The 21,175-nt window shown below is 41.2% G+C and overlaps 1 protein-coding gene across 1 annotated transcript in view; it reads right to left on the bottom strand.

Moving 5' to 3' along the window:
- The window catches only part of GLDC (glycine decarboxylase), a 75,200-nt gene that overhangs the window by 13,478 nt on the left and 40,547 nt on the right, over window positions 1–21,175 (bottom strand). The window contains exons 12-23 of the mRNA XM_056521892.1: window positions 20,044–20,141; window positions 19,841–19,967; window positions 10,264–10,406; window positions 10,112–10,187; window positions 9,866–9,991; window positions 6,996–7,145; window positions 6,788–6,900; window positions 5,662–5,803; window positions 5,450–5,561; window positions 3,982–4,077; window positions 3,047–3,219; window positions 2,884–2,964 (exon numbers count right to left, since the gene is read on the bottom strand). Of these exons, the coding sequence (XP_056377867.1) occupies window positions 2,884–2,964; window positions 3,047–3,219; window positions 3,982–4,077; window positions 5,450–5,561; window positions 5,662–5,803; window positions 6,788–6,900; window positions 6,996–7,145; window positions 9,866–9,991; window positions 10,112–10,187; window positions 10,264–10,406; window positions 19,841–19,967; window positions 20,044–20,141 (1,437 nt within the window). The remainder of the gene's footprint in view (window positions 1–2,883; window positions 2,965–3,046; window positions 3,220–3,981; window positions 4,078–5,449; window positions 5,562–5,661; window positions 5,804–6,787; window positions 6,901–6,995; window positions 7,146–9,865; window positions 9,992–10,111; window positions 10,188–10,263; window positions 10,407–19,840; window positions 19,968–20,043; window positions 20,142–21,175) is intronic.

The following is a 21,175-nucleotide window of genomic DNA, read 5'->3' as shown; positions in this document are numbered from 1 at the left end:
ACAGTCACATGGGTGGGGGGTTCACAGTAGTTTCTCGCTGGCAGCTTGAGCTGCAGCAGAAAATTTGCTGCAGCTCAAACTTGCAGCCGGATACTTACTGTAATCCTCCGCCCATGTGAGTGTACCCTGTACATTCACATTGGGGGGGGGGAACATCCAGCTGTTGCAAAACTACAACTCCCAGCATGTACGGTCTATCAGTGCATGCTGGGAGTTGTAGTTTTGCAACAGCTGGAGACACTCAGGTTGTGAAACACCGAGTTTGGCAACAAACTCAGTGTTTTGCAACCAGTGTGCCTTCAGCTGTTGCAAAAGCTACAACCCCCAGCATGTACGGACAGCGGAAGGGCATGCTGGGCGTTGTAGTTATGCAACAGCGGGAGGCATACTACTTTGGCTGGGGATGCTGGGGATTGTAGTTATGCAACAGCTGGAGACACACTGGTTTGCTACTTAACTCAGTGTGCCTTCAGCTGTTGCAAAACTACAACTCTCAGCAGTCACCGACAGCCAACGGGCATGTTGGGAGTTGTAGTTATGCAACCAGCAGATGCACCACTACAACTCCCAGCATGCACTTTAGCTGTTTGTGCAAGCTGGGAGTTGTAGTTACACAACAGCTGAAGGTACACTGTTCCATAGAAAGAATGTGCCTCCAGCTGTTGCAAAACCTTAAGTCCCAGCATGCCCATAAGTGCATGCTGGGAGTTGTGGTGGTCTGCCTCCTCCTGTTGCATAACTACAGCTCCCAGCATGCCCTTTTTGCATGCTGGGAGCTGTTGCTAAGCAACAGCAGGAGGCTGTCACTCACCTCCTGCTGCTGCTGATCGCCGCACAGGTCAGTCCCGCCGCCGCCGTCGTCGCTCATGGGGCCCCGATCCCAACATTAACGCCGGGGATCGGGGTCCCCAGCACCAGGGGTGCACGTCCCGCACCCGCTCACGTCCTCCGGAAGAGGGGCGGAGCGGGTGCGGGAGTGACACCCGCAGCAGGCGCCCTGATTGGTCGGCCGGTAATCTGGCCGACGAATCAGGGCGATCGTGAGGTGGCACCAGTGCCACCTCACCCCTGCAGGCTCTGGCTGTTCGGGGCCGTCTCTGACGGCCCCGATCAGCCAGTAATTCCGGGTCACTGGAGACCCGATTGACCCGGAATCGCCGCAGATCGCTGGACTGAATTGTCCAGCGATCTACGGCCATCGCCGACATGGGGGGACATAATGACCCCCCTGGGCGATATGCCGCGATGCCTGCTGAATGATTTCAGCAGGCATCGGGCACCGACTCCCCTCCGGCTAGCGGCGGGGGGCCGGGAAAGGACAGGACGTACTCCTACGTCCTCGGTCCTTAAGGACTCGGAAACGGGGGCGTAGGAGTACGTCCATTGTCCTTAAGGGGTTAAGGGATGCTCTAAATCGATCAAACTTTCAATTTCTGAAATTCAATGAGGTGTTCGGTCGACAAAAAAAAATAAATAAAATAAAAAAAACTCTGACGAAAAGTTAAAACTTAGTGTTTTTTTTTTCTTGGTCTCTCAGTTACACTGTTGGATAGAGGAGACTGATGATAGAGAGATGATAGAGATAGGCGATGATAGAGATGATAGAGACATAAAAAAAAAAATAATAATAAACTGCGAACTCCCGTATAACCCCCAACTCTCCTCCTGAATGGGGTGTGTTCAACCACCACACGAAGCGGCAGCCAACACGACCCCTCAATGCAGCTCTATTGGAGAGATGGAGTGCTGCAAGCGGCAATCTCCGGCTCTCCCATAATGCTGCATTGAGGGGGTGTGTCTGCAGCTGCTTAATGCAGTGTTGACATGCGCCACTTGGACTGAGAACCGGTGCCTCATACAGGAGATTGCCGGCGTGGGGACCGGGTCCCAGTGGTGGGACCCCAAAACTCTTATCACCCCCCCCCCAACATCAGTTCGGGCCTGCATCATTTGGGATGGAATATATTTGGAGACTTATGGCAAACCCCTACCAGTATTTTATCCACCCCTAACATAAATCTTCCTGTAATGTAGCCTTTAACTGGACTTTATGTATGGGCAAACTCCTCCCCTTTCGGATTTTAACAATCCTTCCTGGACAGACCTTTTAAGTTCACCACCCAGTCATAGCCATCATCCACCCAGGTGCTGCTCCTGGCTTTTTTTTTTTTTTTTTTTACATACAGGTTTTAATTTTCATCTAGATCAACAACTGAGTCACACAGAGTTAAAGGGGTTATCCAGGGAATTTTTTTTTTTTTTTTTTTTTTTTTTTTTACAGATCAACTGGCTCCAGAAAGTTAAACAGATTTGTTAATTACTTTTCCTAAGGACAGTTCAATATTAAACATGCCTAAGTGACATATGTCAAGTCAGTAGGACTGATGTTTTTATGGACTTATGTGAAGTTTCTTAATAAACCAATGGATTTTATGAATATCTATCCCTTCCTCTTGCCATGGGCAAGTTAAGCACTTTGGCCTAAAACATCTGAAATTCAGATGCAAAGCGCTTACTGCTGTACTTTGTTGGAAAATAAAGCAATTTAATGAATACAAGGAAAAAAAGGTGTCCGGTAGAAGGTAGAACAAAAATTGTTCAGGTTCCAGAGCTGAAAGACTCTTTAAATGAATTGTTGATTTATAAAAGGAAAGATAAAAAAAAAGGTTTTAAAATTATCAAAAAATGATGGGGGACCACTCTCCCTTATGCCTTTAGCCAGTACTTTGCTTACTTGGTTCCATGTCTATTTCGCTTTGTTTAGTTTGTATCCATGTTTTTACCATTGGATATGCACTTGTGCTGTTCTTATTCTTGTTTTTTGTTTATTGAAAATTTTATAAAACTTTTCAATAGGAAAAAAATTTACAAAATGATTCCTACCAAGGGGAATGCAGCCACCTCTCGCGTGTATGGGCGGTCCCAATTAGAAGACGCAATGCAAGTTAGTGTGTGGGGTGACATCTGGAAAATAAAAGACTACAGTAAATATTTAAAGATCACATAAGTGGAAAAAAAATTAAAAAATTATTATGTATCCGTTTACCTTTAAAGGATTAATTCTTGAGTCCATTCTACCTTCCTCAATATCAGCAATTTCTTGTCTTATATGGATCATTGCATCACAAAAGCGGTCCAACTCTGCTTTGTCTTCAGATTCTGTTGGCTCAATCATTAGAGTGCCAGCCACAGGCCATGACATTGTTGGAGCATGGAATCCTAAAAAAAATAAAAAAAACAACATAAGACCCATGAGCTGGATATAATCTACATAAAATGAATGCAGTAATGCATATAACTGCATTTTATTTCTCAATAGTAATAAACTAAATACATAGAAATACAGCTGCATTTAGCTTAAAGGGGTACTCCACCCCTAGACATCTTTTCCTCTATCCAAACAATAGGGGATAAGATGTCTGATTGCGGGGGGACCCCCCCGGGACCCCCCCCCCCCCCCCCCCCATGCCGGCACCTGGCGTTCTGAACAATATAATTTAAAATTAATAAAAAATAAAAAAAATCTATAGCTTTGTTCTTTTGGAATACTTCTATTGAAGTGAATAGGAGTGGACAAATGGTTAATGGCTCTGTACACTGTTAATGCTCGTGAGCTGCAGGTCTGCTCATCAGTTATTTGGTGGGTCGTCGTCACCCCACCAATCAGCTCTTTTATGAAGTAAAATACAAATACAAAGTTTGTGAATTCCATAATTTTTTCCAGTGGTTGTATAAATAGAAAATTCGGCATGAGCAGTAGCAGATCATTATATGAGAAGACTTCAGGATTACATCTTCACATGTAAACTACTTTGAAAGCCATAAAAGAACACATTTTCACCTTTATACACTTATCCTTTACTACATTTCTCAACAACAAGCAAAACAGAAAGAGCATCAGTTTCTTTAGAATAGTTTGGACGGTAGAAGGGACTGACGCGGTTTTCTTTAGGAGGAATACAATTCGCAGAAACCAATTACCATAGTCCTGCAGCCTTTTTGCAATATCCACAGCTTCTATATTAGCAGACTTCTTGAATGGTCTTACATCCACAATGAATTCATGAGCCACACGACCTGAAAGACATAGTTAAAGCTAAATAAAAAGAATCTTAAGACTTCATGAAAAATCTCAATTAAGAAGCTTATACCAACAAAATAAAGTCAATGATTCAGCACAAAAGTTGTTTATATAAACCAAAACATTTGTAGTGAATTCATAAATAAAAGAAGCATTAGATAATCTGGTAAGTAATCAACACACCTGTGGCAGGTCTTCATTCTGTACGTTGTATCCACTTTATATTGTAGAACATACCATTTATTGTACAATATAAAGTTTACTTCTAATATGAAACACTAAACTGTTCCTGTATGACATGCATTAGGCCGCTTTCCAATGTTACGGTATGAGTTTCTCATTCACACATCATGTATTCTTATTCATTGTCGCACAGTTTTTCTTTTTTCATACATTTTGTCTTTATCTCACATACTTTCACTTTCTCACACATCACATCTTTTTTATCACAATTTTTCCACCACATTAACAATTTTTTTTGGTCAGTTCATGTACACACGCACAGTTGCGTTTTCACTGTATCACATACATTGGTTCACATGTATGTAATCCATTTTTGTAATACACATTGTTTATATAGCCTGTATTAGTGGCACATTGTTTTGGGTGTTTAAAACAATGAATCCCTCCATTATATTATCAAATATGCTGTGAGGGCAGATTACCATACCAAATATGGCCGGAGGTCGTTTGGTGCTGGAGCATGCATGCCCAATGGCAGTTAGGTCGTGGTGCGTGCCCTCGCCCATCAGGTGACGTTGCCTTCTGTGGCTGAGCCTGGTGGGGGATGACGTGCATCCGGTGGTGTGGACCGGACAGGAGGCGTGGCTGGAGTGGCACAGTAATTTGGCGCCATCCTTTTGGTTAGCTATTGGCCAATTCCACATACGTTCCCTCAGCTCTGGATGTCCCCCTACTCCCGGAAGAAGTGGGGCGAAACACATCGAAGTGTGGGGACACCTTGGGTGCCTGTTCATCGATATCTGATGGGTCATTTACAACTGACATTGCATTTATTACCATAAATCACTGGGGCTTTGGACACTTCAAAGAGATTGAAGGAGTATATTAAAATATATATATGCACCTACTCAGTGTGTATCTTTGTGGACCCCCTGGGTTCTCATTTTGAGTATATTTACTGCCCTAGGTAGCTTGTTTATATCCTTATTGCATCTAATGACATATTTTATGTTGTGTATTTCATTTGTGGCAGAAATCTGTAGGTTAGCGCTTTCAGATGTTAGTTATATGACATCATGCAGGAGCATAATACTTATGTAGGTGTGCAAGTAAAAAAGAAAAAAAAGTGTATCTATATAACAAAGTCTTTTATATCTGGAGAAATATTAAACATTCCAGACTTACCTCTAGAACCTCGGAATAAGATTTTGTAGTGTTTTTCCAACCTTTTTGACATGTAATTGGCATTTAGTATGGCAATCTCCGTTGCATGCTTAAGTCCTTTTGCACCCATCATCTTTGGGGAGTAGAAAGGTTTGTAACATTTGCATTAATTATTGACATTTCACATATCGTGACACAGTTATCAAGGTATAAAAACAAAAACATAAGCCAACCTTGATATAGGCCCATGAAATGGGCAAAATTGCACTTGAGCCCCATGGGGCTGCACTTATAGTGCCCAAAGGCCGGGCATCACTATCCTGCTGCAAAGGTATTACTGGATGGCTGGGGAGATATGGAGCAAGATGTTTCTTTCTGGGGGAAAAAATAAAAATATTATATTTCTCTCTCTATACACACACTCCCGTTAGGAGACAACCAGGCTTATGTGCCAGCCCTACCTTGTACAAAGGGCTGCAGTCAGGGGGTACAGCCAATACCCCAGTAAGGGGCCCAGGCCACTGTGAGACCCCCCCTGCAGAAGTCTCAAACACAGAAGGAGAAGACCGATGTTTAAACAGTGGTCTCCTGCTTCTGTACATCTGCCGGCCACATCATTCACACTCTTCCTTCCCTGATCCCCCTTTATTACCCCGTGCCACATTTCTTCTTGATCACCCCATTTCATCTTTATCACCCCTGTGCCACTTCATAAAGAGGGGGGTGATGAATTTACACAGAGGGTAATGAAGAGGGAATGAATTGCGCAGGGGGATCAATGGGAAATTATGTGGCACAGGGGGTAAGGGGGATAATTTGGCACAATGCTCGGAGTAATAAGATGGCAAAGGGTATAAAAAGAAGGGGAAGAAATAATACAGGGGAGAGATAAGGGGAGATTAAACGGCACTGGGAGATTCTACTGTAATATTGCTTTTTATCATGTTTTACAGGTGATTACACTCTTGACTGAGTACAGTACAGCATTCTGTCATTTAGGAAGATTTTTGAGTCTTCCCCCCCCCCAAATAGTGGACACTTTTTTTTTACTCCCCATAAGTGTCCACTATTGGGAGATAGAGATTATATATATATATATATATATATATATATATATATATATATATATATATATATATATATATATATATATATATATATATATATATATATATATATATATATATATATATTATAATATATATATATTTTTTTTTTTTTATTACACACAGACACACACACACACACACACACACACACACACTATTCAGAATAGGCGGTCTTGCTACTTTTCAATTCAGACCTAGTCACAAAAAAAAAAAAAAGAATAAAATATTTTTTTTTATAGTGGTTACTTACACTCCAATAGGTCCCATTCCAGGGCCCCCTCCACCATGAGGTATACAGAATGTCTTGTGAAGGTTTAAGTGTGATACATCAGAACCATAGTCTCCAGGACGACACAGCCCAACCTAAGTAGAAAAACAGAAATAAAGTAATAAAATGCTTTGATCATACATCTGTGCATTAACTCTGTTGGAGATTTCTGTCTGAAACGCAGCCTCACCTGGGCATTCATATTAGCTCCATCCAAATATACCTGACCACCATGTTTGTGTATCAAGTCACATACATCACTTATATCCTCTTCAAAAACCCCATTTGTTGAAGGATAGGTGATCATTATGGCAGCCAAATTGTCCTTATGTTTGTCTACCTACATGATAAAAAAAAATTTAAATGTAAGATTTCATGTTTGGTTTTATAAGCACACAAGATGAGAATTACTTTGTCTTCAATTCATACTACACATTTTTTTGTGGAAAATTCCAGTGCAGCAGCCTCCTATTGAATTCAATGGGATTCTAGATCCCAGACTCTGCCGAAAGAACAAACATGTTTATTCTTTGGGTGGAATTCTCTCTGCTATGCATTGCAGTTAGAGATGAGCGAACTTACAGTAAATTCGATTCGTCACGAACTTCTCGGCTCGGCAGTTGATGACTTATCCTGCATAAATTAGTTCAGCTTTCAGGTGCTCCCGTGGGCTGGAAAATGTGGATACAGTCCTAGGACACCCTTTCTCAGGAATGTATCCACATTTTCCAGCCCACCGGAGCACCTGAAAGCTGAACTAATTTATGCAGGATAAGTCATCAACTGCCGAGCCGAGAAGTTCGTGATGAATCGAATTTACTGCAAGTTCGCTCATCTCTAATTGCAGTCTACGGAGACGGCAAATTTTAGAAGGTTCAAGTGCCGAATTTTGGCATGCCTCCACACTCCTCCTCACCTTTCAACCCTGTATATTAGTCAAGGAGGAGATAAGGAAGTTGGGGGCAAGCAAAAAAGTATGCCAAACTGACACTACTCAACAGTGTATGCAGCTCATACTAGCTGACTTGCAATTCTACATAGATTACATGCACATGCTGCCACCCCCACCCCACCCCTTTTTACAAAAATAAATAAAATAAGTTTAAAACTGAGCTTGCACAAACATTTCATAATTTAGCCTTCTGCTGGTGCAGGGAATAATAAATTCCCCCCCAATTATTGTGTAAAAAATTCTAGTACAGTTGTCTATAAAAGCATTTTTATCCCCTAAAGGACACGCACCGTAAATATACAGTGCTGCAGCGAGATACTTCGTGCACAGCGCTGAAGCTGTGCTCGCTTTATGCACAGCTGGTGCCGGCAGCTGTCAGCCGCGGATCTGCCAGTAATGGCGGACATCAGCGATCGCGCTGATGTCTGCCATTAACCCCTCAGATGCCGTGATTAATACAGATCACAGCATCTGCGACACTTAAAATGGCTGATCTGATCGGGCATCAGATCAGCCAAGATGGCGGACTGAGGTCCCCTCACCTGCCTCCATCTCCCGGGGTCTTCTACACTGATCTGCCTTCCAGCAGACCAGAGCAGAAGATCGCCAATAATACTGATCAGTGCCATGCCTATGCATAGCAATTAACAGTATTAGCATATTAGCAATCTAATGACTGCCAGTGTCTCCTATTGGGACTTAAAAAAAGTGAAGAAAAAAAAAAAAAAAAGTGAAAAAACCTTCCCCCTAATAAAATTTTAAGTCACTTTTAACCATTTTAATAAAAAAAAATACAAAGAAAATTTTTTTTAAGCAAACGTATTTCTGTCGCCGTGTCCGTAAATGTCAAACTATAAATATATGTTAATGATACCTTATGGCAAACTGAGTAAACACAAGCGATCAAAAAGTCACATATGCAAGAGTGGTGCTAAAACAAACTACAGGTCGTGGCGCAAAAAAAATGAAAGTTAGAGGTGGTCAAAATAGGGCAATTTTAAACGTACTGATTTCTTATTTTTTTATTCTTTTTTAAACCAAGCTTGAGATTTTTTGAAAGCAGTACAATAATAGAAAAGTATGTAACCATGGGTATCACTTAAATCGTATTGACCTAGAGAATGAAGAACACATGTCCAAATTTGAATTTCGTTTAAATTTCCTTACACACAAAAAAAAAAAAAAAAAATTGGGGGTTTACCATACATTTTAGGCTAAAATCAGTGATGCCATTACAAAGTACAACTAGTCACACAAAAAACAAGCCCTCATATGGGTCTGTGAATGGAAATATAAAAGTTATGGATTTTAGAAGGAGCGGAGGAAAAAACAAAAAACGCAAAAATAAAATTGGCTGTGTCCTTAAAGGGGTACTCCGGCCCTAAGACCTCTTATCTCCTCACCAAAGGATAGGGGATAAGATGTCTGATCGCTGGGGACCCCCACAATCTCACATGCAGCACCCACTAGTGGTAGTCACGACTACGGGGCATGGAGTATCAGACTCCGCCTCCGTGTGACATCACACCCCGCCATGCAAGTCTATGAGAGGGGGTGTGACGGCCATCACGCCCCCTCCCATAGCGTTGCGGGGGCGTGACATCACAATACTCCGGCCCCGTAGTCATGACCCGGCAGACTGAGGCTGCTGGGCTGTGTGCTGCTCCCACAGGTGGGTGCTGCATGCGAGATTGCGGGGGTCCCCAGCGATCAGACATCTTATTCCCCTATCCTTTGAATAGGGCCGGAGTACCCCTCTAAGTCCAAAATGGGCTGTGTCCTTAAGGGGTTAAAAGGCCGTTACCTAGAGAGGTGCCCCCCGAGTCATCACTGTGCGGAGCCAAGTTTGTTCCGTGCTAGTCACAAGGGGTAGGTGGGAGTAGCCGTGACGTCACGATACTCCGGCACCTGTATCGCGAGTCATCACGCACGGAGATGCTCCATGCAGTGATGACTCGGGGGGCTGCAGGAAAAATTACGGGGGTCCCCAGCAGTGGGACCTCCGTGATCAGACATCTTATCCCCTATCCTTTGGATAGGGGGATAAGATTTCTAGAGCAAAAGAAAACTTTTAATTTGTCCAATAAAAGAACAAATCATGCACTTACCATAGCTTTCAGATGTACTACATCAATGCTTCCATCTTTGTCTATTTCTACTGGCTGTATTTTCATCCCTGCCATTTGAGCACTTGCTGGATTTGTTCCATGAGCAGATTTTGGAATTAGACAGACCTGCAGCGTACAGAAATTACCGAAAAAAAACAAAACACATTAACGGCATTATATAAACAGATAATACAAAACAGACATCCACTTAACATGCACTACATTTCAGGGTTTCTGTATACTAACCGTTCGATGAGGTTCCCCCTTTGCATTCAAATAAGCCTTGATAGCAGCCAGTCCAGCATATTCACCCTGTGCTCCACTGATTAAACAAATAAAATAAATGACATAGAACAATGGTCATTTTTTTAACAGTTTATTATCTGTTCAATTTTTACCTGTTTGGCTGAAATGAGATTTTGTCATATCCTGTTATTTCGCATAAGTCCTTCTCCAGTTCTTTAAACAGCTGCTGATAACCTTGGGCCTGGTCTAAAGGCACAAATGGATGAATGTTGGCAAATTCAGGCCATGTAATTGGCTGTAAAGAAGAACAAAAAATTAAAATAAAAATATTTTTTCCCTCAAAAAAAATAAAAAAAATACACAAATCTGTACACTAATCAGGATCGGACAAAACCGGTTACAGTGTCACTAGACTGTAAACAATGTTAACCTCAAGGAAACTGCATATTCATTCATGCCTGCAAATGATTCCGCAGATGTGACTTTCACCTGGGATGAAATTAACAAGGAGATACACTAAATATTTCCACTGTGTGGATATTTTGACACAGTATAAACTTATGTTGATTAAACAATTATTGTTATATACATTGAATGTATAAACCGAAATAATTAAATATATATATATATAAAATTTATTATAAAAAATATTTCCCCAAATAAAGCAAGACCAAAGACTATTCTGACAAAACTAATTTACTGTTTGTTGTTTAAAAGATTGAAGGTCAAACCTATTGAATTAAAGATGGCAATGAATATTAAAAACAATGGGTCTGAAATTTTGAAACTTAACCCCTTAAGGACTGAGCCATTTTTCTTCAATTCTGACCATCACTTTATGCATCAATAACTCTGGGATGCTTTTACCTATTATTCCGATTCGTAGCTACTTGCATCCTTTCTTCTTGAAAAATCCCTAAATTTAGCAATTTTTCTAACTTTGACACATAAGTCACAATATCAATGTAACGGTCTACGCCCGGACCACTACCAACAGAAAACTGACAAAATAAGGCGTATAGCGACCAAGTAATGCAAAAAATCAATTTTATTGAACACATATGCACAAAAATACAAACATTTAAAAACACCTAAAAAGGACAAGAGGGTGACTGGTAGCAAAGTGCGGGAGGAGTGACAAGGAGGCGGCTACACGTTAAGCAGAATACAGCTAAATCGCTGGGATAGGTTAAATTCAGAATATATCATAAAACACATAGTAGATGTGGCAATAAAGTGCAAATGGTACAATACTCATAAGAGGTCAATGGTTGCCATCCAAGTTGCGGGGTGTGGGAAGAAGCTCCTCAGCGAAACGTCGGGTGGTGGAGGCACACGCTTGCATCTAGTCCCACTGTGGTAATTCCTTTTTGTGTATTTAGAGTATCTCTTGTATTTATGTTTTGCATTTTTTGCACATAATTTATGCACCTTGGATGGCAACCATTGACCTCATGAGTATTGTACCATTTGCACTTTATTGCCACATCTACTATGTGTTTTATGATATACTCTGAATTTAACCTATCCCAGCTATTTAGCTGTATTCTGCTTAACGTGTAGCCGCCTCCTTGTCGGTCCTCCCGCTCTTTGCTACCAGCCACCCTCTTGTCCTTTTTAGGAGTTTTTAAATGTTTGTATTTTTGTGCATATGTGTTCAATAAAATAGATTTTTTGCATTATTACTTGGTCGCTATATGCCTTTTTTTGTCAGTTTTCGGTTGGTATTTCTTTAACTTTGAAACTCTCTGCCTGTAAGGAAAATGGATATTCCAAATAAATTATATATTGATTCACATATACAATATGTCTACTTTATGTTTGCATCATAAAGTTGACATGTTTTTACTTTTGGAACACATCAGAGGGCTTCGAAGTTCAGCAGCAATTTTCCACAAAATTTTCAAAATCGGAATTTTTCAGGGACCAGTTCAGTTTTGAAGTGGATTTGAGGGGTCTTCATATTAGAAATATCCCATAAATTACCCCATTATAAAAACTGCACCCACTAAAGTATTCAAAATGACAGAATGTGTTCACCCTTTAGGTGTTTCACAGGAATAGCAGCAAGGTGAAAGAGAAAATGTAAAATCTTCATTTTTTTATTTTATTTTTTATTTTATTTTTTAACGCTTGCATGTTCTTGTAAAATTTTAAAAACTGGTTCTACAAGGGGTAAAAGGAGAAAAAAGCCCCCCAAAATTTGTAACCCAATTTCTCTTGAGTAAGGAAATACCTCATATGTGTATGAAGTGTTCTGTGGGTGCACTACAAGGCTCAGAAGGGAAGGAGAGACAATGGGATTTTGGAGAGAGAGTTTTTCTGAAATGGCTTTTGGGGGGCATGTCACATTTAGGAAGCCCCTTTGGTGCCAGAACAGAAAAAAACTAAACACAAAAAATGGCATACTATTTTTGGAAGCTACACCTCTCAAGGAACGTAAGTGGTACAGTGAGCCTTAACACCCCACAGTTGCTTGACAAATTTCCGTTTAAGTTGGACGCGAAAATGAAAAATTAGATTTTTTTTTTCACTAAAATGCTGGAGTTACGCCAAATTTTACATTTTCACAAGGCGTAATAGAAGAAATGGGGTTACAAATTTTGGGAGGCTTTTTCTCCAATTACCCCTTGTGAAAATGTAAAGTTTGGGGTAACTCCAGCATTTTAGTGAAAAAAAAAAATCTAATTTTTAATTTTCGCGTCCAACTTTAGCGGAAATTTGTAAAGCACCTGTGGGGTGTTAAAGGGGTACTCCGGTGAAAACCTTTTTTCTTTTAAAATCAACTGGTGGCAGAAAGTTAAACATATTTGTACATTACTTCTATTAAAATATCTTAATCCTTCCTGTACTTATTAGCTGCTGAATACTACAGAGGAAATTCTTTTCTTTTTGGAATGCTCTCTGATGACATCACGAGCACAGTTCTCTCTGCTGACTTTATTATAATAACGCTTTATTTATTGTTGTCCTTAGTGGGATTTGAACCCAAATCCCCAGCACTGCAAGGCAGCAGTGCTAACCACTGAGCTGCCCTTAGCATGCATCTGTTATGCATCTGTTATGCATCTGTTATGCATCTGTTATGCATCTGTTATGCATCTGTTATGCATCTGTTATGCATCTGTTATGCATCTGTTATGCATCTGTTATGCATCTGTTATGCATCTGTTATGCATCTGTTATGCATCTGTTATGCATCTGTTATGCATCTGTTATGCATCTGTTATGCATCTGTTATGCATCTGTTATGCATCTGTTATGCATGGTTGCTAAAATGGACAGAGATGTCAGCAGAGAGCACTGTGCTCGTGAGGTCAACAGTGTTCCAAAAAGAAAGGAACTTCCTCTGTAGCATTCAGCAGCTAATAAGTACTGGAAGGATTAAGATTTTTTTAATAGAAGTAATTTACAAATATGTAACTTTCTGGCACCATTTGATTTAAAAGAAAAAAAGTTTTCACCGAAGTACCCCTTTAAGGCTCACTGTACCACTTACGTTACTTGAAAGGTGTAGTTTCCAAAAATAGTATGCAGTTTTTTCTTTTTTTCTGTTCTGGCACAAAAGGGACTTCCTAAATGTGACATGCCCCCCAAAAGCCATTTCAGAAAAACTCGCTCTCCAAAATCCCATTGTCTCTCCTTCCCTTCTGAGCCTGATAGTGCACCCACAAAACACTTCACATACACATATGTGGTATTTCCTTACTCGAGAGAAATTTGGTTACAAATTTTGGGGGGCTTTTTCTCCAGAGTATGGAAATACCCCATAAGTTAATGTAAAGTGCTCTGTGGGAGAACTACAATGCTCAGAAGAGAAGGAGCGCCATTGAGCATTTGGTGAGAGAATTTGGATGGAATAGAAGTCGCGGGGGCCATGTGCGTTTACAAAGCCCCCCATGGTGCCAGAACAGTGGACCCCCCACCTGACACCATTTTGGAAACTACACCCCTCACAGAATTTAATAAGGGGTGCAGTGAACATTTACACCACACTGGCATTTGACAGATCTTTGGAACAGTGGGCTGTGCAAATGAAAAATAAGATTTTCCATTTTCATGGACCACTGTTCCAAAAATCTGTCAGACACCTGTGGGACGTAAATGCTCACTGTACCCCATATTACATTCCATGAGGGGTGTAGTTTCCAAAATGGGGTCACATGTGGGAGGGGTCCACTGTTTTGGCAATATGGGGGCTTTGTAAACACACGTGGCCTTCAATTTCGGACACTTTCTCTTGCCAAAAGCCCAATGGCACTCCTCTTCTGAGCATTGTAGTTCGCCCGCAGAGCACTTTATATACACATATGGGGTACGGTCTTACTCAGAAGAAATGGGGCTACAATTTTTTTTTTTTTTTTGGGGGGGGGGGGTGGGTGTTTGTTTGTTTTTTTCCTATTCTCCCTTGTGAAAATGGAAAATGTAGGGCAACACCAGCATTTTAGTGAAACTTTTTTTCCCCCCTCTCATTTTCACATCCAACTTTAACGAAAATTCCTGTGGGGTGTTAAGGCTCACTATACCCCTGGTTACATTTCGTGAGGGGTGTAGTTTCCAAAATGGGGTAACATCTGGCTATTTGTTTTGCGTTTATGTCAGAACTGCTGTAAAATCAGCCACCCCTGTGCAAATCACCAATTTAGACCTCAAGTGCACATGGCACGCTCTCACTCCTGAGCCATGTTGTGCGCCCGTACTCAGGAGAAATTGCGTTACAAATTCTGGGGGTCTTTTTCCTTTTACTGCTTGTGAAAATTAAATTTAAGGAGCAACACCAGCATGTCAGTGTAAAAAATTATTATTATTTTTTTTTTTTACACTAACAAGCTGGTGTAGACTCCAACCTTTCCTTTTAATAAGGGGTAAAAGGAGAAAAAGCCCCTCAAAATTTGTAACGCAATTTCTCCTGAGTACAGAGATACCCCATATGTGGCCCTAAACTGTTTCCTTGAAATACGACAGGGCTCCGAAGTGAGAAAGCGCCATGCGCATTTGAGGCCTAAATTGGGTATTTGAATCAGTCAGAAAAATACCCTACGGCAATGTTTCCCAAACAGGGTGTCTCCAGCTGTTGCAAAACTCCCAGCATGCCTTGACAGTCAGTGGCTGTCCGGCAATACTGTGAATAGTTTTTCAACAGCTGGAGGCTCAGTTTGGGAAACTGTGCCGTACAAGACACTTATCTTTTTTATTGGGGGGGGGGGGGGAGGGGGCGGCGCGGACTGTGTAGGGTACATGTATATGTAGTGTGTGTTACTTTTTATTTTGTGTAGTGTTTAGGGTACATTCACACAGGTGGGTTTACAGCGAGTTTCTCACTGGGAGTTTGAGCTACGGCGGAAAATTTGCCGCATCTCAAACTTGCAGCAGAAAACTCGCTGTACACCTGCCCGTGTGAATGTACCCTGTAAACCTCCAGCTGTTGCAAAACTACAACTACCAGCATGTACAGTATCTCAGTGCATGCTGGGAGTTAGTGTTTTGCAACCAGTGTGCCTTCAGCTGTTGCAAAAATATAAGTTCGGTAACAATCTCGGTTTCACAACCAATAGCCCTGATTTACTAATGTCAACCAGACTCTTTTTGTCGGGTTGTGCGACCAAATTTGTGTCGCATAGCCCATGCTACACAAATTTGGTCTCACAACCCGACAAAAGATCTCATCACTCTGAGTGTTTTTCAAACCCGTCAAAATGGGCGTGGTTATCCCAAAAAGGGGCGTAGTAGTACAGGAGCTGAGGGATTGATCGCATCGGGTCTCACTTCTGAAACCCGATCAAAAGTTATTAAGCAGGGGAGCGGGCGGCATGCTCCGCTCCCCAGCGATGTATGATGTGTTTTACTTTCATTTTCAAATTCCCTGCCAGGATCCCTGAATGGCCGATACTGAAGAACCATTCAGGGATCCCTGCGGGGTTCTGAAATAGAAGAGCTGCGGTGGGGAAAGATATATATAATTGCTGGGGGGAATGTATATGTCTGGCTCCCCACAGCTTCTATATGTCTGGCTCCCCACAGCTTCTATATGTCTGGCTCCCCACAGCGCATTATTATATTATATTATATTATATTATATTATATTATATTATATTATATTATAATATATATATATATATATATATATATACACATACACATACACACACACATATACATATATACACATATATATATATATATATATATACACACACACACACATATACATACATGCACATGAATACATACATACACACACACACAATAAAGGTAAAAGCGGCACTCCAATGTTGATAGAATCAAAGTTGTGGTATATTCACACACCTGTGCAAAAACAGCTGTTTTTGCACAGGTGTGTGAATAAACCAAAACTTTGATTCTATCAAAATTGGAGTGCCGCTTTTACCTTTATTGGATGTTTTCTTGGGAATTGGTCTGTTCCTGGAGCTGAGCACCCAGTTGGATCGGGAATCCTTGGCACAGTGCTCCTCTTACCTTAGCACACACACACACACACACTACACTATATATTTCCCCCCAGCGCTATAATATATATAGTAAATTTGAGTAGCCGTATTAGTCCAGTGATGCAAATCATAAAATGTTGCAGTATCTTGTAATACCTTTTTTTTTATTGGACTAAGTCAATCCCAAAAGCCTGTCTCTACAAAATGCTGTTAGTCCAATAAAAAAGGTATTACAAGATACTGCAACAATGATAATATCTCTCTCATCTCTCTCATCTCTCCCATCTCTCCCATCTCTCCCATCTCTCTCATCTCTCCCATCTCTCCCATCTATCCATCTAATCTATCCTATCTATCTATCTATCCATCTATCTATCCATCTATCTATCTATCTAGCCCGCAGCACGATCATAAGCTCCCAGCAGCGCCATCATTGACAAGCATTCTATTAGCAGTGCATCTGGTCGGGAATCCTTGTCAATGATAGCGCTTCAGAGGCATATGTGTATAGATGCGCTGTGGGGGACCAGATAACACTATATGTCTGGTCCCCATCTCACTTCTATACACATATGCCTCTGAAGCTATGAATGACAAGGATTCTTTTTACCAGCGCACACGGCTTCCCGGCCAGATATGCTGCTAATAGAATGCTTGTCAATCATTGCGCTTCAGAGGCGTATGTGTATAGAAGTGAAGTGGGGACCAGACATATAGTGTTATCTGGTCCCCACAGCGCATCTATACACATATGCCTCTGAAGCGCTATCATTGACAAGGATTCTTTTAGCAGCGCATTGGGCAGCGGCTTCCCGACCAGACGCACTAGTAATAGAATGCTTGTCAATGATAGCGCTGCCGGGAGCTTATGATCTCGCTGCGGGCGGCATATAATTTACACATGCGCTGCTGGGGGCTATGATAGCGAGATATATATTTTAGCGCCGTGGGGGGGGGGGGGGGAATATATACTGTATGTATATACACACATGCGGTGCGGGGGGCATAAGATAGAGGAATTATATTATATATATATATATTATATATACACACATACACACACACACACACACGTGCGGCGGGGGACAAGACATATAGCGAAGCAGGGGGCAAGATATAAAGAAGTTGTGGGGAGCCAGACATATACATTCCCCCCAGCAATTCTATATAATCTTTCCCAACTGCAGTTCTTCTATTTAAAAAAATAAAATAAGTAAAAGTACACTGTATATGGCTGGGGAGGAGCATGCAACCTGCTCCCCTGCTTGATAACTCTGTGAGAAAGGCGACAGAAAAAAAAATAAAATAAAATACAGATGGGCAACAGATAAATCGGAGAAAAATACTCGGAGTAAACCTGAAATCACTCCAAGATAAACACTCCATTCTTAGTAGGTCAGGGCTATTGTGTCTCCAGCTGTTGCAAAACTGCATTGACAGTCGAAGGGCATGCCGAGAGTTTTGCAACAGATGGAGTTCCAATTACAACTCCCAGCATGCCCTTTGGTAGTTTTAGTTATGCAACAGCTGGATGCACACTTTTTCATAGACAAAAAGGTGACTCCAGCTGTTGTATAACTACAACCCCCCAGCATACACAGACTACCAAAGGCCATGCTGGGAGTTGTAGTTGGAACTCCAGCTGTTGCAAAACTACAACTCCCAGCATGCTGAGAGTTGATGCTAAGCAACAGCAGGAGGTGAACAGGCCTCACCTTCTGCTGTATCTTGCCACCGGAACCGCCGCTGCCACCCATCCTGCTGCTCCTGTCACTGCGACCACAACAGAGGGGACCCCCGCTGGACCAGGGCAAGGTAGGAGACTGCCGCCAGCCCCGATAGCCGCCATGATCGTTGTCCTGATCACCGCCCAGCAGGGTCATGATTGGTCAGTCGCTCCGACCGATAAATCACGTGCCACCTCACTCCTGCTGGGTAAGGGTGAATGGGGTTGTCTCAAACTGCCCCATTTACCCTTTTTTCTGGGTCACCAGAGACCAGATTGACCCGGAATAGCCGCAAATCGCCGATCTGAATTGATAATCAAGTCACTATAACATTGGGGGGGGGGGGGGGGGGGGGAATTCAAAACCTGTGCAGAGGAACAGAGGAAAAGTGGACCAGTTGCCCATAGCAACTAGTCAGATAGCTTCTTTTATTTTTGAAAAGTCCTTTTTAAAAATGAAAGCAGCGATCTGATTGGACAATATGGGCAACTCAGAAACATTTCCTCCTCACAGGTTTTGATAAATCTCCCCCAGCATGTACACTTGTGCATTTAAGCCCTATATCAGTGCAGTTTGTTAAAAAAAAAAAAAAAACAAACAAAAAAAAAAAAACACACGGTAGTATATTACCGTATATATTTTAATAAAAAAAAAAAAATTATATACACACACACACACACACACACACATATATATACATATACACTCAGACACATCTATATCTATATAGCCTGTCCACACATGCTAGTCTATGCTATTCTCCTGTCACTTTCCATCCTCCACAGTACCATGTCAGTGGTCTATCCATTCACAGATGGTTAGTACTGTGTCTGGAGCCATCAGCATGGTTTGCAAAACAGATAAGGTGGCCAGCCAGGGGAGACCGTAAGTTCTGGCCACTAACCACCCAACCGGTTCTCTCCTGCTATGGAGAGGGTGGGGTTGTAACCAAGACAGCCAACTATAAACAATTGATAAAAAAAACATCCAGAAGAGGAAAGTGTATAAAACTTTACATGAACTACAACATTGGAAATTTAAGGATTTCCATCTCCAAGATAACAACTTTCCAACTTATTTCCCTCAGTTAACAGAATTATAAGCAATACATTAACAGTGGAAAATGCAAATTGAAACATTTTGAGCACTACACTAACATATAGCAACAGGACATTCTGAAATGGAAACCAAGGGAAGAAGGGCAAGAGAACAGTGGATTTTATTGTATATTATCAGTGTAAGGACAATTTAACTTAACGAGTACCTTTCACCAAACTAAACTTTTAATATATACTGTTCCTTATGTAATTATAAAGACACTTTGCTATTTACTTGTCAAAATTCTCAACCTTTATATGTTTATAACATGAAAAATGGCCATGTGAGCAAGGGGAAAGGTATGATACAGAGCTTTTTTTAAATTTTTTTTTTTTTTTATTATTATAAAGGGCAGGAGGGGTGTTAGGGAATATAAATCGGAGTTAGCTTAGAAAATATAGTTTGATGACAGGTACTCTTTAATATACATTGTTTCCATTAACATAATAACTTACTGTTAGCTCAGAGGAACTGTTCAGTTTCATTGTGCAGGATCCCAGAGGAATCATACTATGTACAAGTGAAATATCCTTGTTTTCCAAACGCTTCATGTAGCGAACAATATTTGTCTCTGAATGGTAGCTTAAAACAAAATAAACAGTTTAGATTGCAATCGATACATTTGAATGTAATGACAATCCCCATTATAGTGCCTCACCTGTTAAATACTGGATGTGAAAGGAATTTGCTCGTCCTTTTAAAAGCAGTGCCCAAAATGCCCTTGTTCTCCTCCCCCATGCCTTCAGCAACTAGCTCCTTTACAAAGGTGGAAGAGAAAGAGGAAAAAAGGCATATAATAGGAGTCAGACTTCAGCAACAGATACATCTGACTCTATGTTCAAAAGTAGCCATTTCTTTCTACACACTCTAAAATATGGCAGGCTTACTTCTAGCTAAACAGATGTTTGTTCTAGTCATCTAAATCCAATATAAGTTTCTAGAATTTAAAGTAATGAATGTATACACTCTACACAGAACAGTTTCTGTGGATAAAGTATTTGCCTCTCATCCATTTCTTCTATCTTTGTAATGTATCTTTGTGATGTACAGACCAAAAGTTTGGACACACCTTCTCATTCAGAGTTTTCTGTATTTTCATGACTATGAAAATTGTAGATTCACACTGAAGGCATCAAAACTATGAATTAACACATGTGGAATTATATACATAACAAAAAAAGTGTGAAGATAAGTCATATTCTAGGTTCTAGCCACCTTTTGCTTTGATTACTGCTTTGCACACTCTTGGCATTCTCTTGATGAGCTTCAAGAGGTAGTCACCTGAAATGGTTTTCCAACAGTCTCCCAGAGATGCTTAGCACTTGTTGGCCCTTTTTGCCTTCACTCTGCGGTCCAGCTCACCCCAAACCATCTCGATTGGGTTCAGGTCCGGTGACTGTGGAGGCAAGGTCATCTGGCGCAGCACCCCATCACTCTCCTTCTTGGTCAAATAGCCCTTACACAGCCTGGAGGTGTGTTTGGGGTCATTGTCCGGTTGAAACATAAATGATGGTCCAACTAAACGCAAACTGGATGGAATAGCATGCCGCTGCAAGATGCTGTGGTAGCCATGCTGATTCAGTATGCCTTCAATTTTGAATAAATCCCCAACAGTGTCACCAGCAAAGCACCCCCACACCATCACACCTCCTCCTCCACACCAGCACACCTGTGAAGTGAAAACCATTTCAGGTGACTACCTCTTGAATCTCAACAAGAGAAAGCCAAGAGTGTGCAAAGCAGTAATCAAAGCAAAAGGTGGCTACTTTGAAGAACCTAGAATATGACAT

Source organism: Hyla sarda, chromosome 1 (genome assembly GCF_029499605.1).
Source record: "Hyla sarda isolate aHylSar1 chromosome 1, aHylSar1.hap1, whole genome shotgun sequence".
NCBI classification, from domain to species: Eukaryota; Metazoa; Chordata; class Amphibia; order Anura; family Hylidae; genus Hyla; species Hyla sarda.
This window is presented reverse-complemented; position numbering and strand designations above follow the sequence as displayed.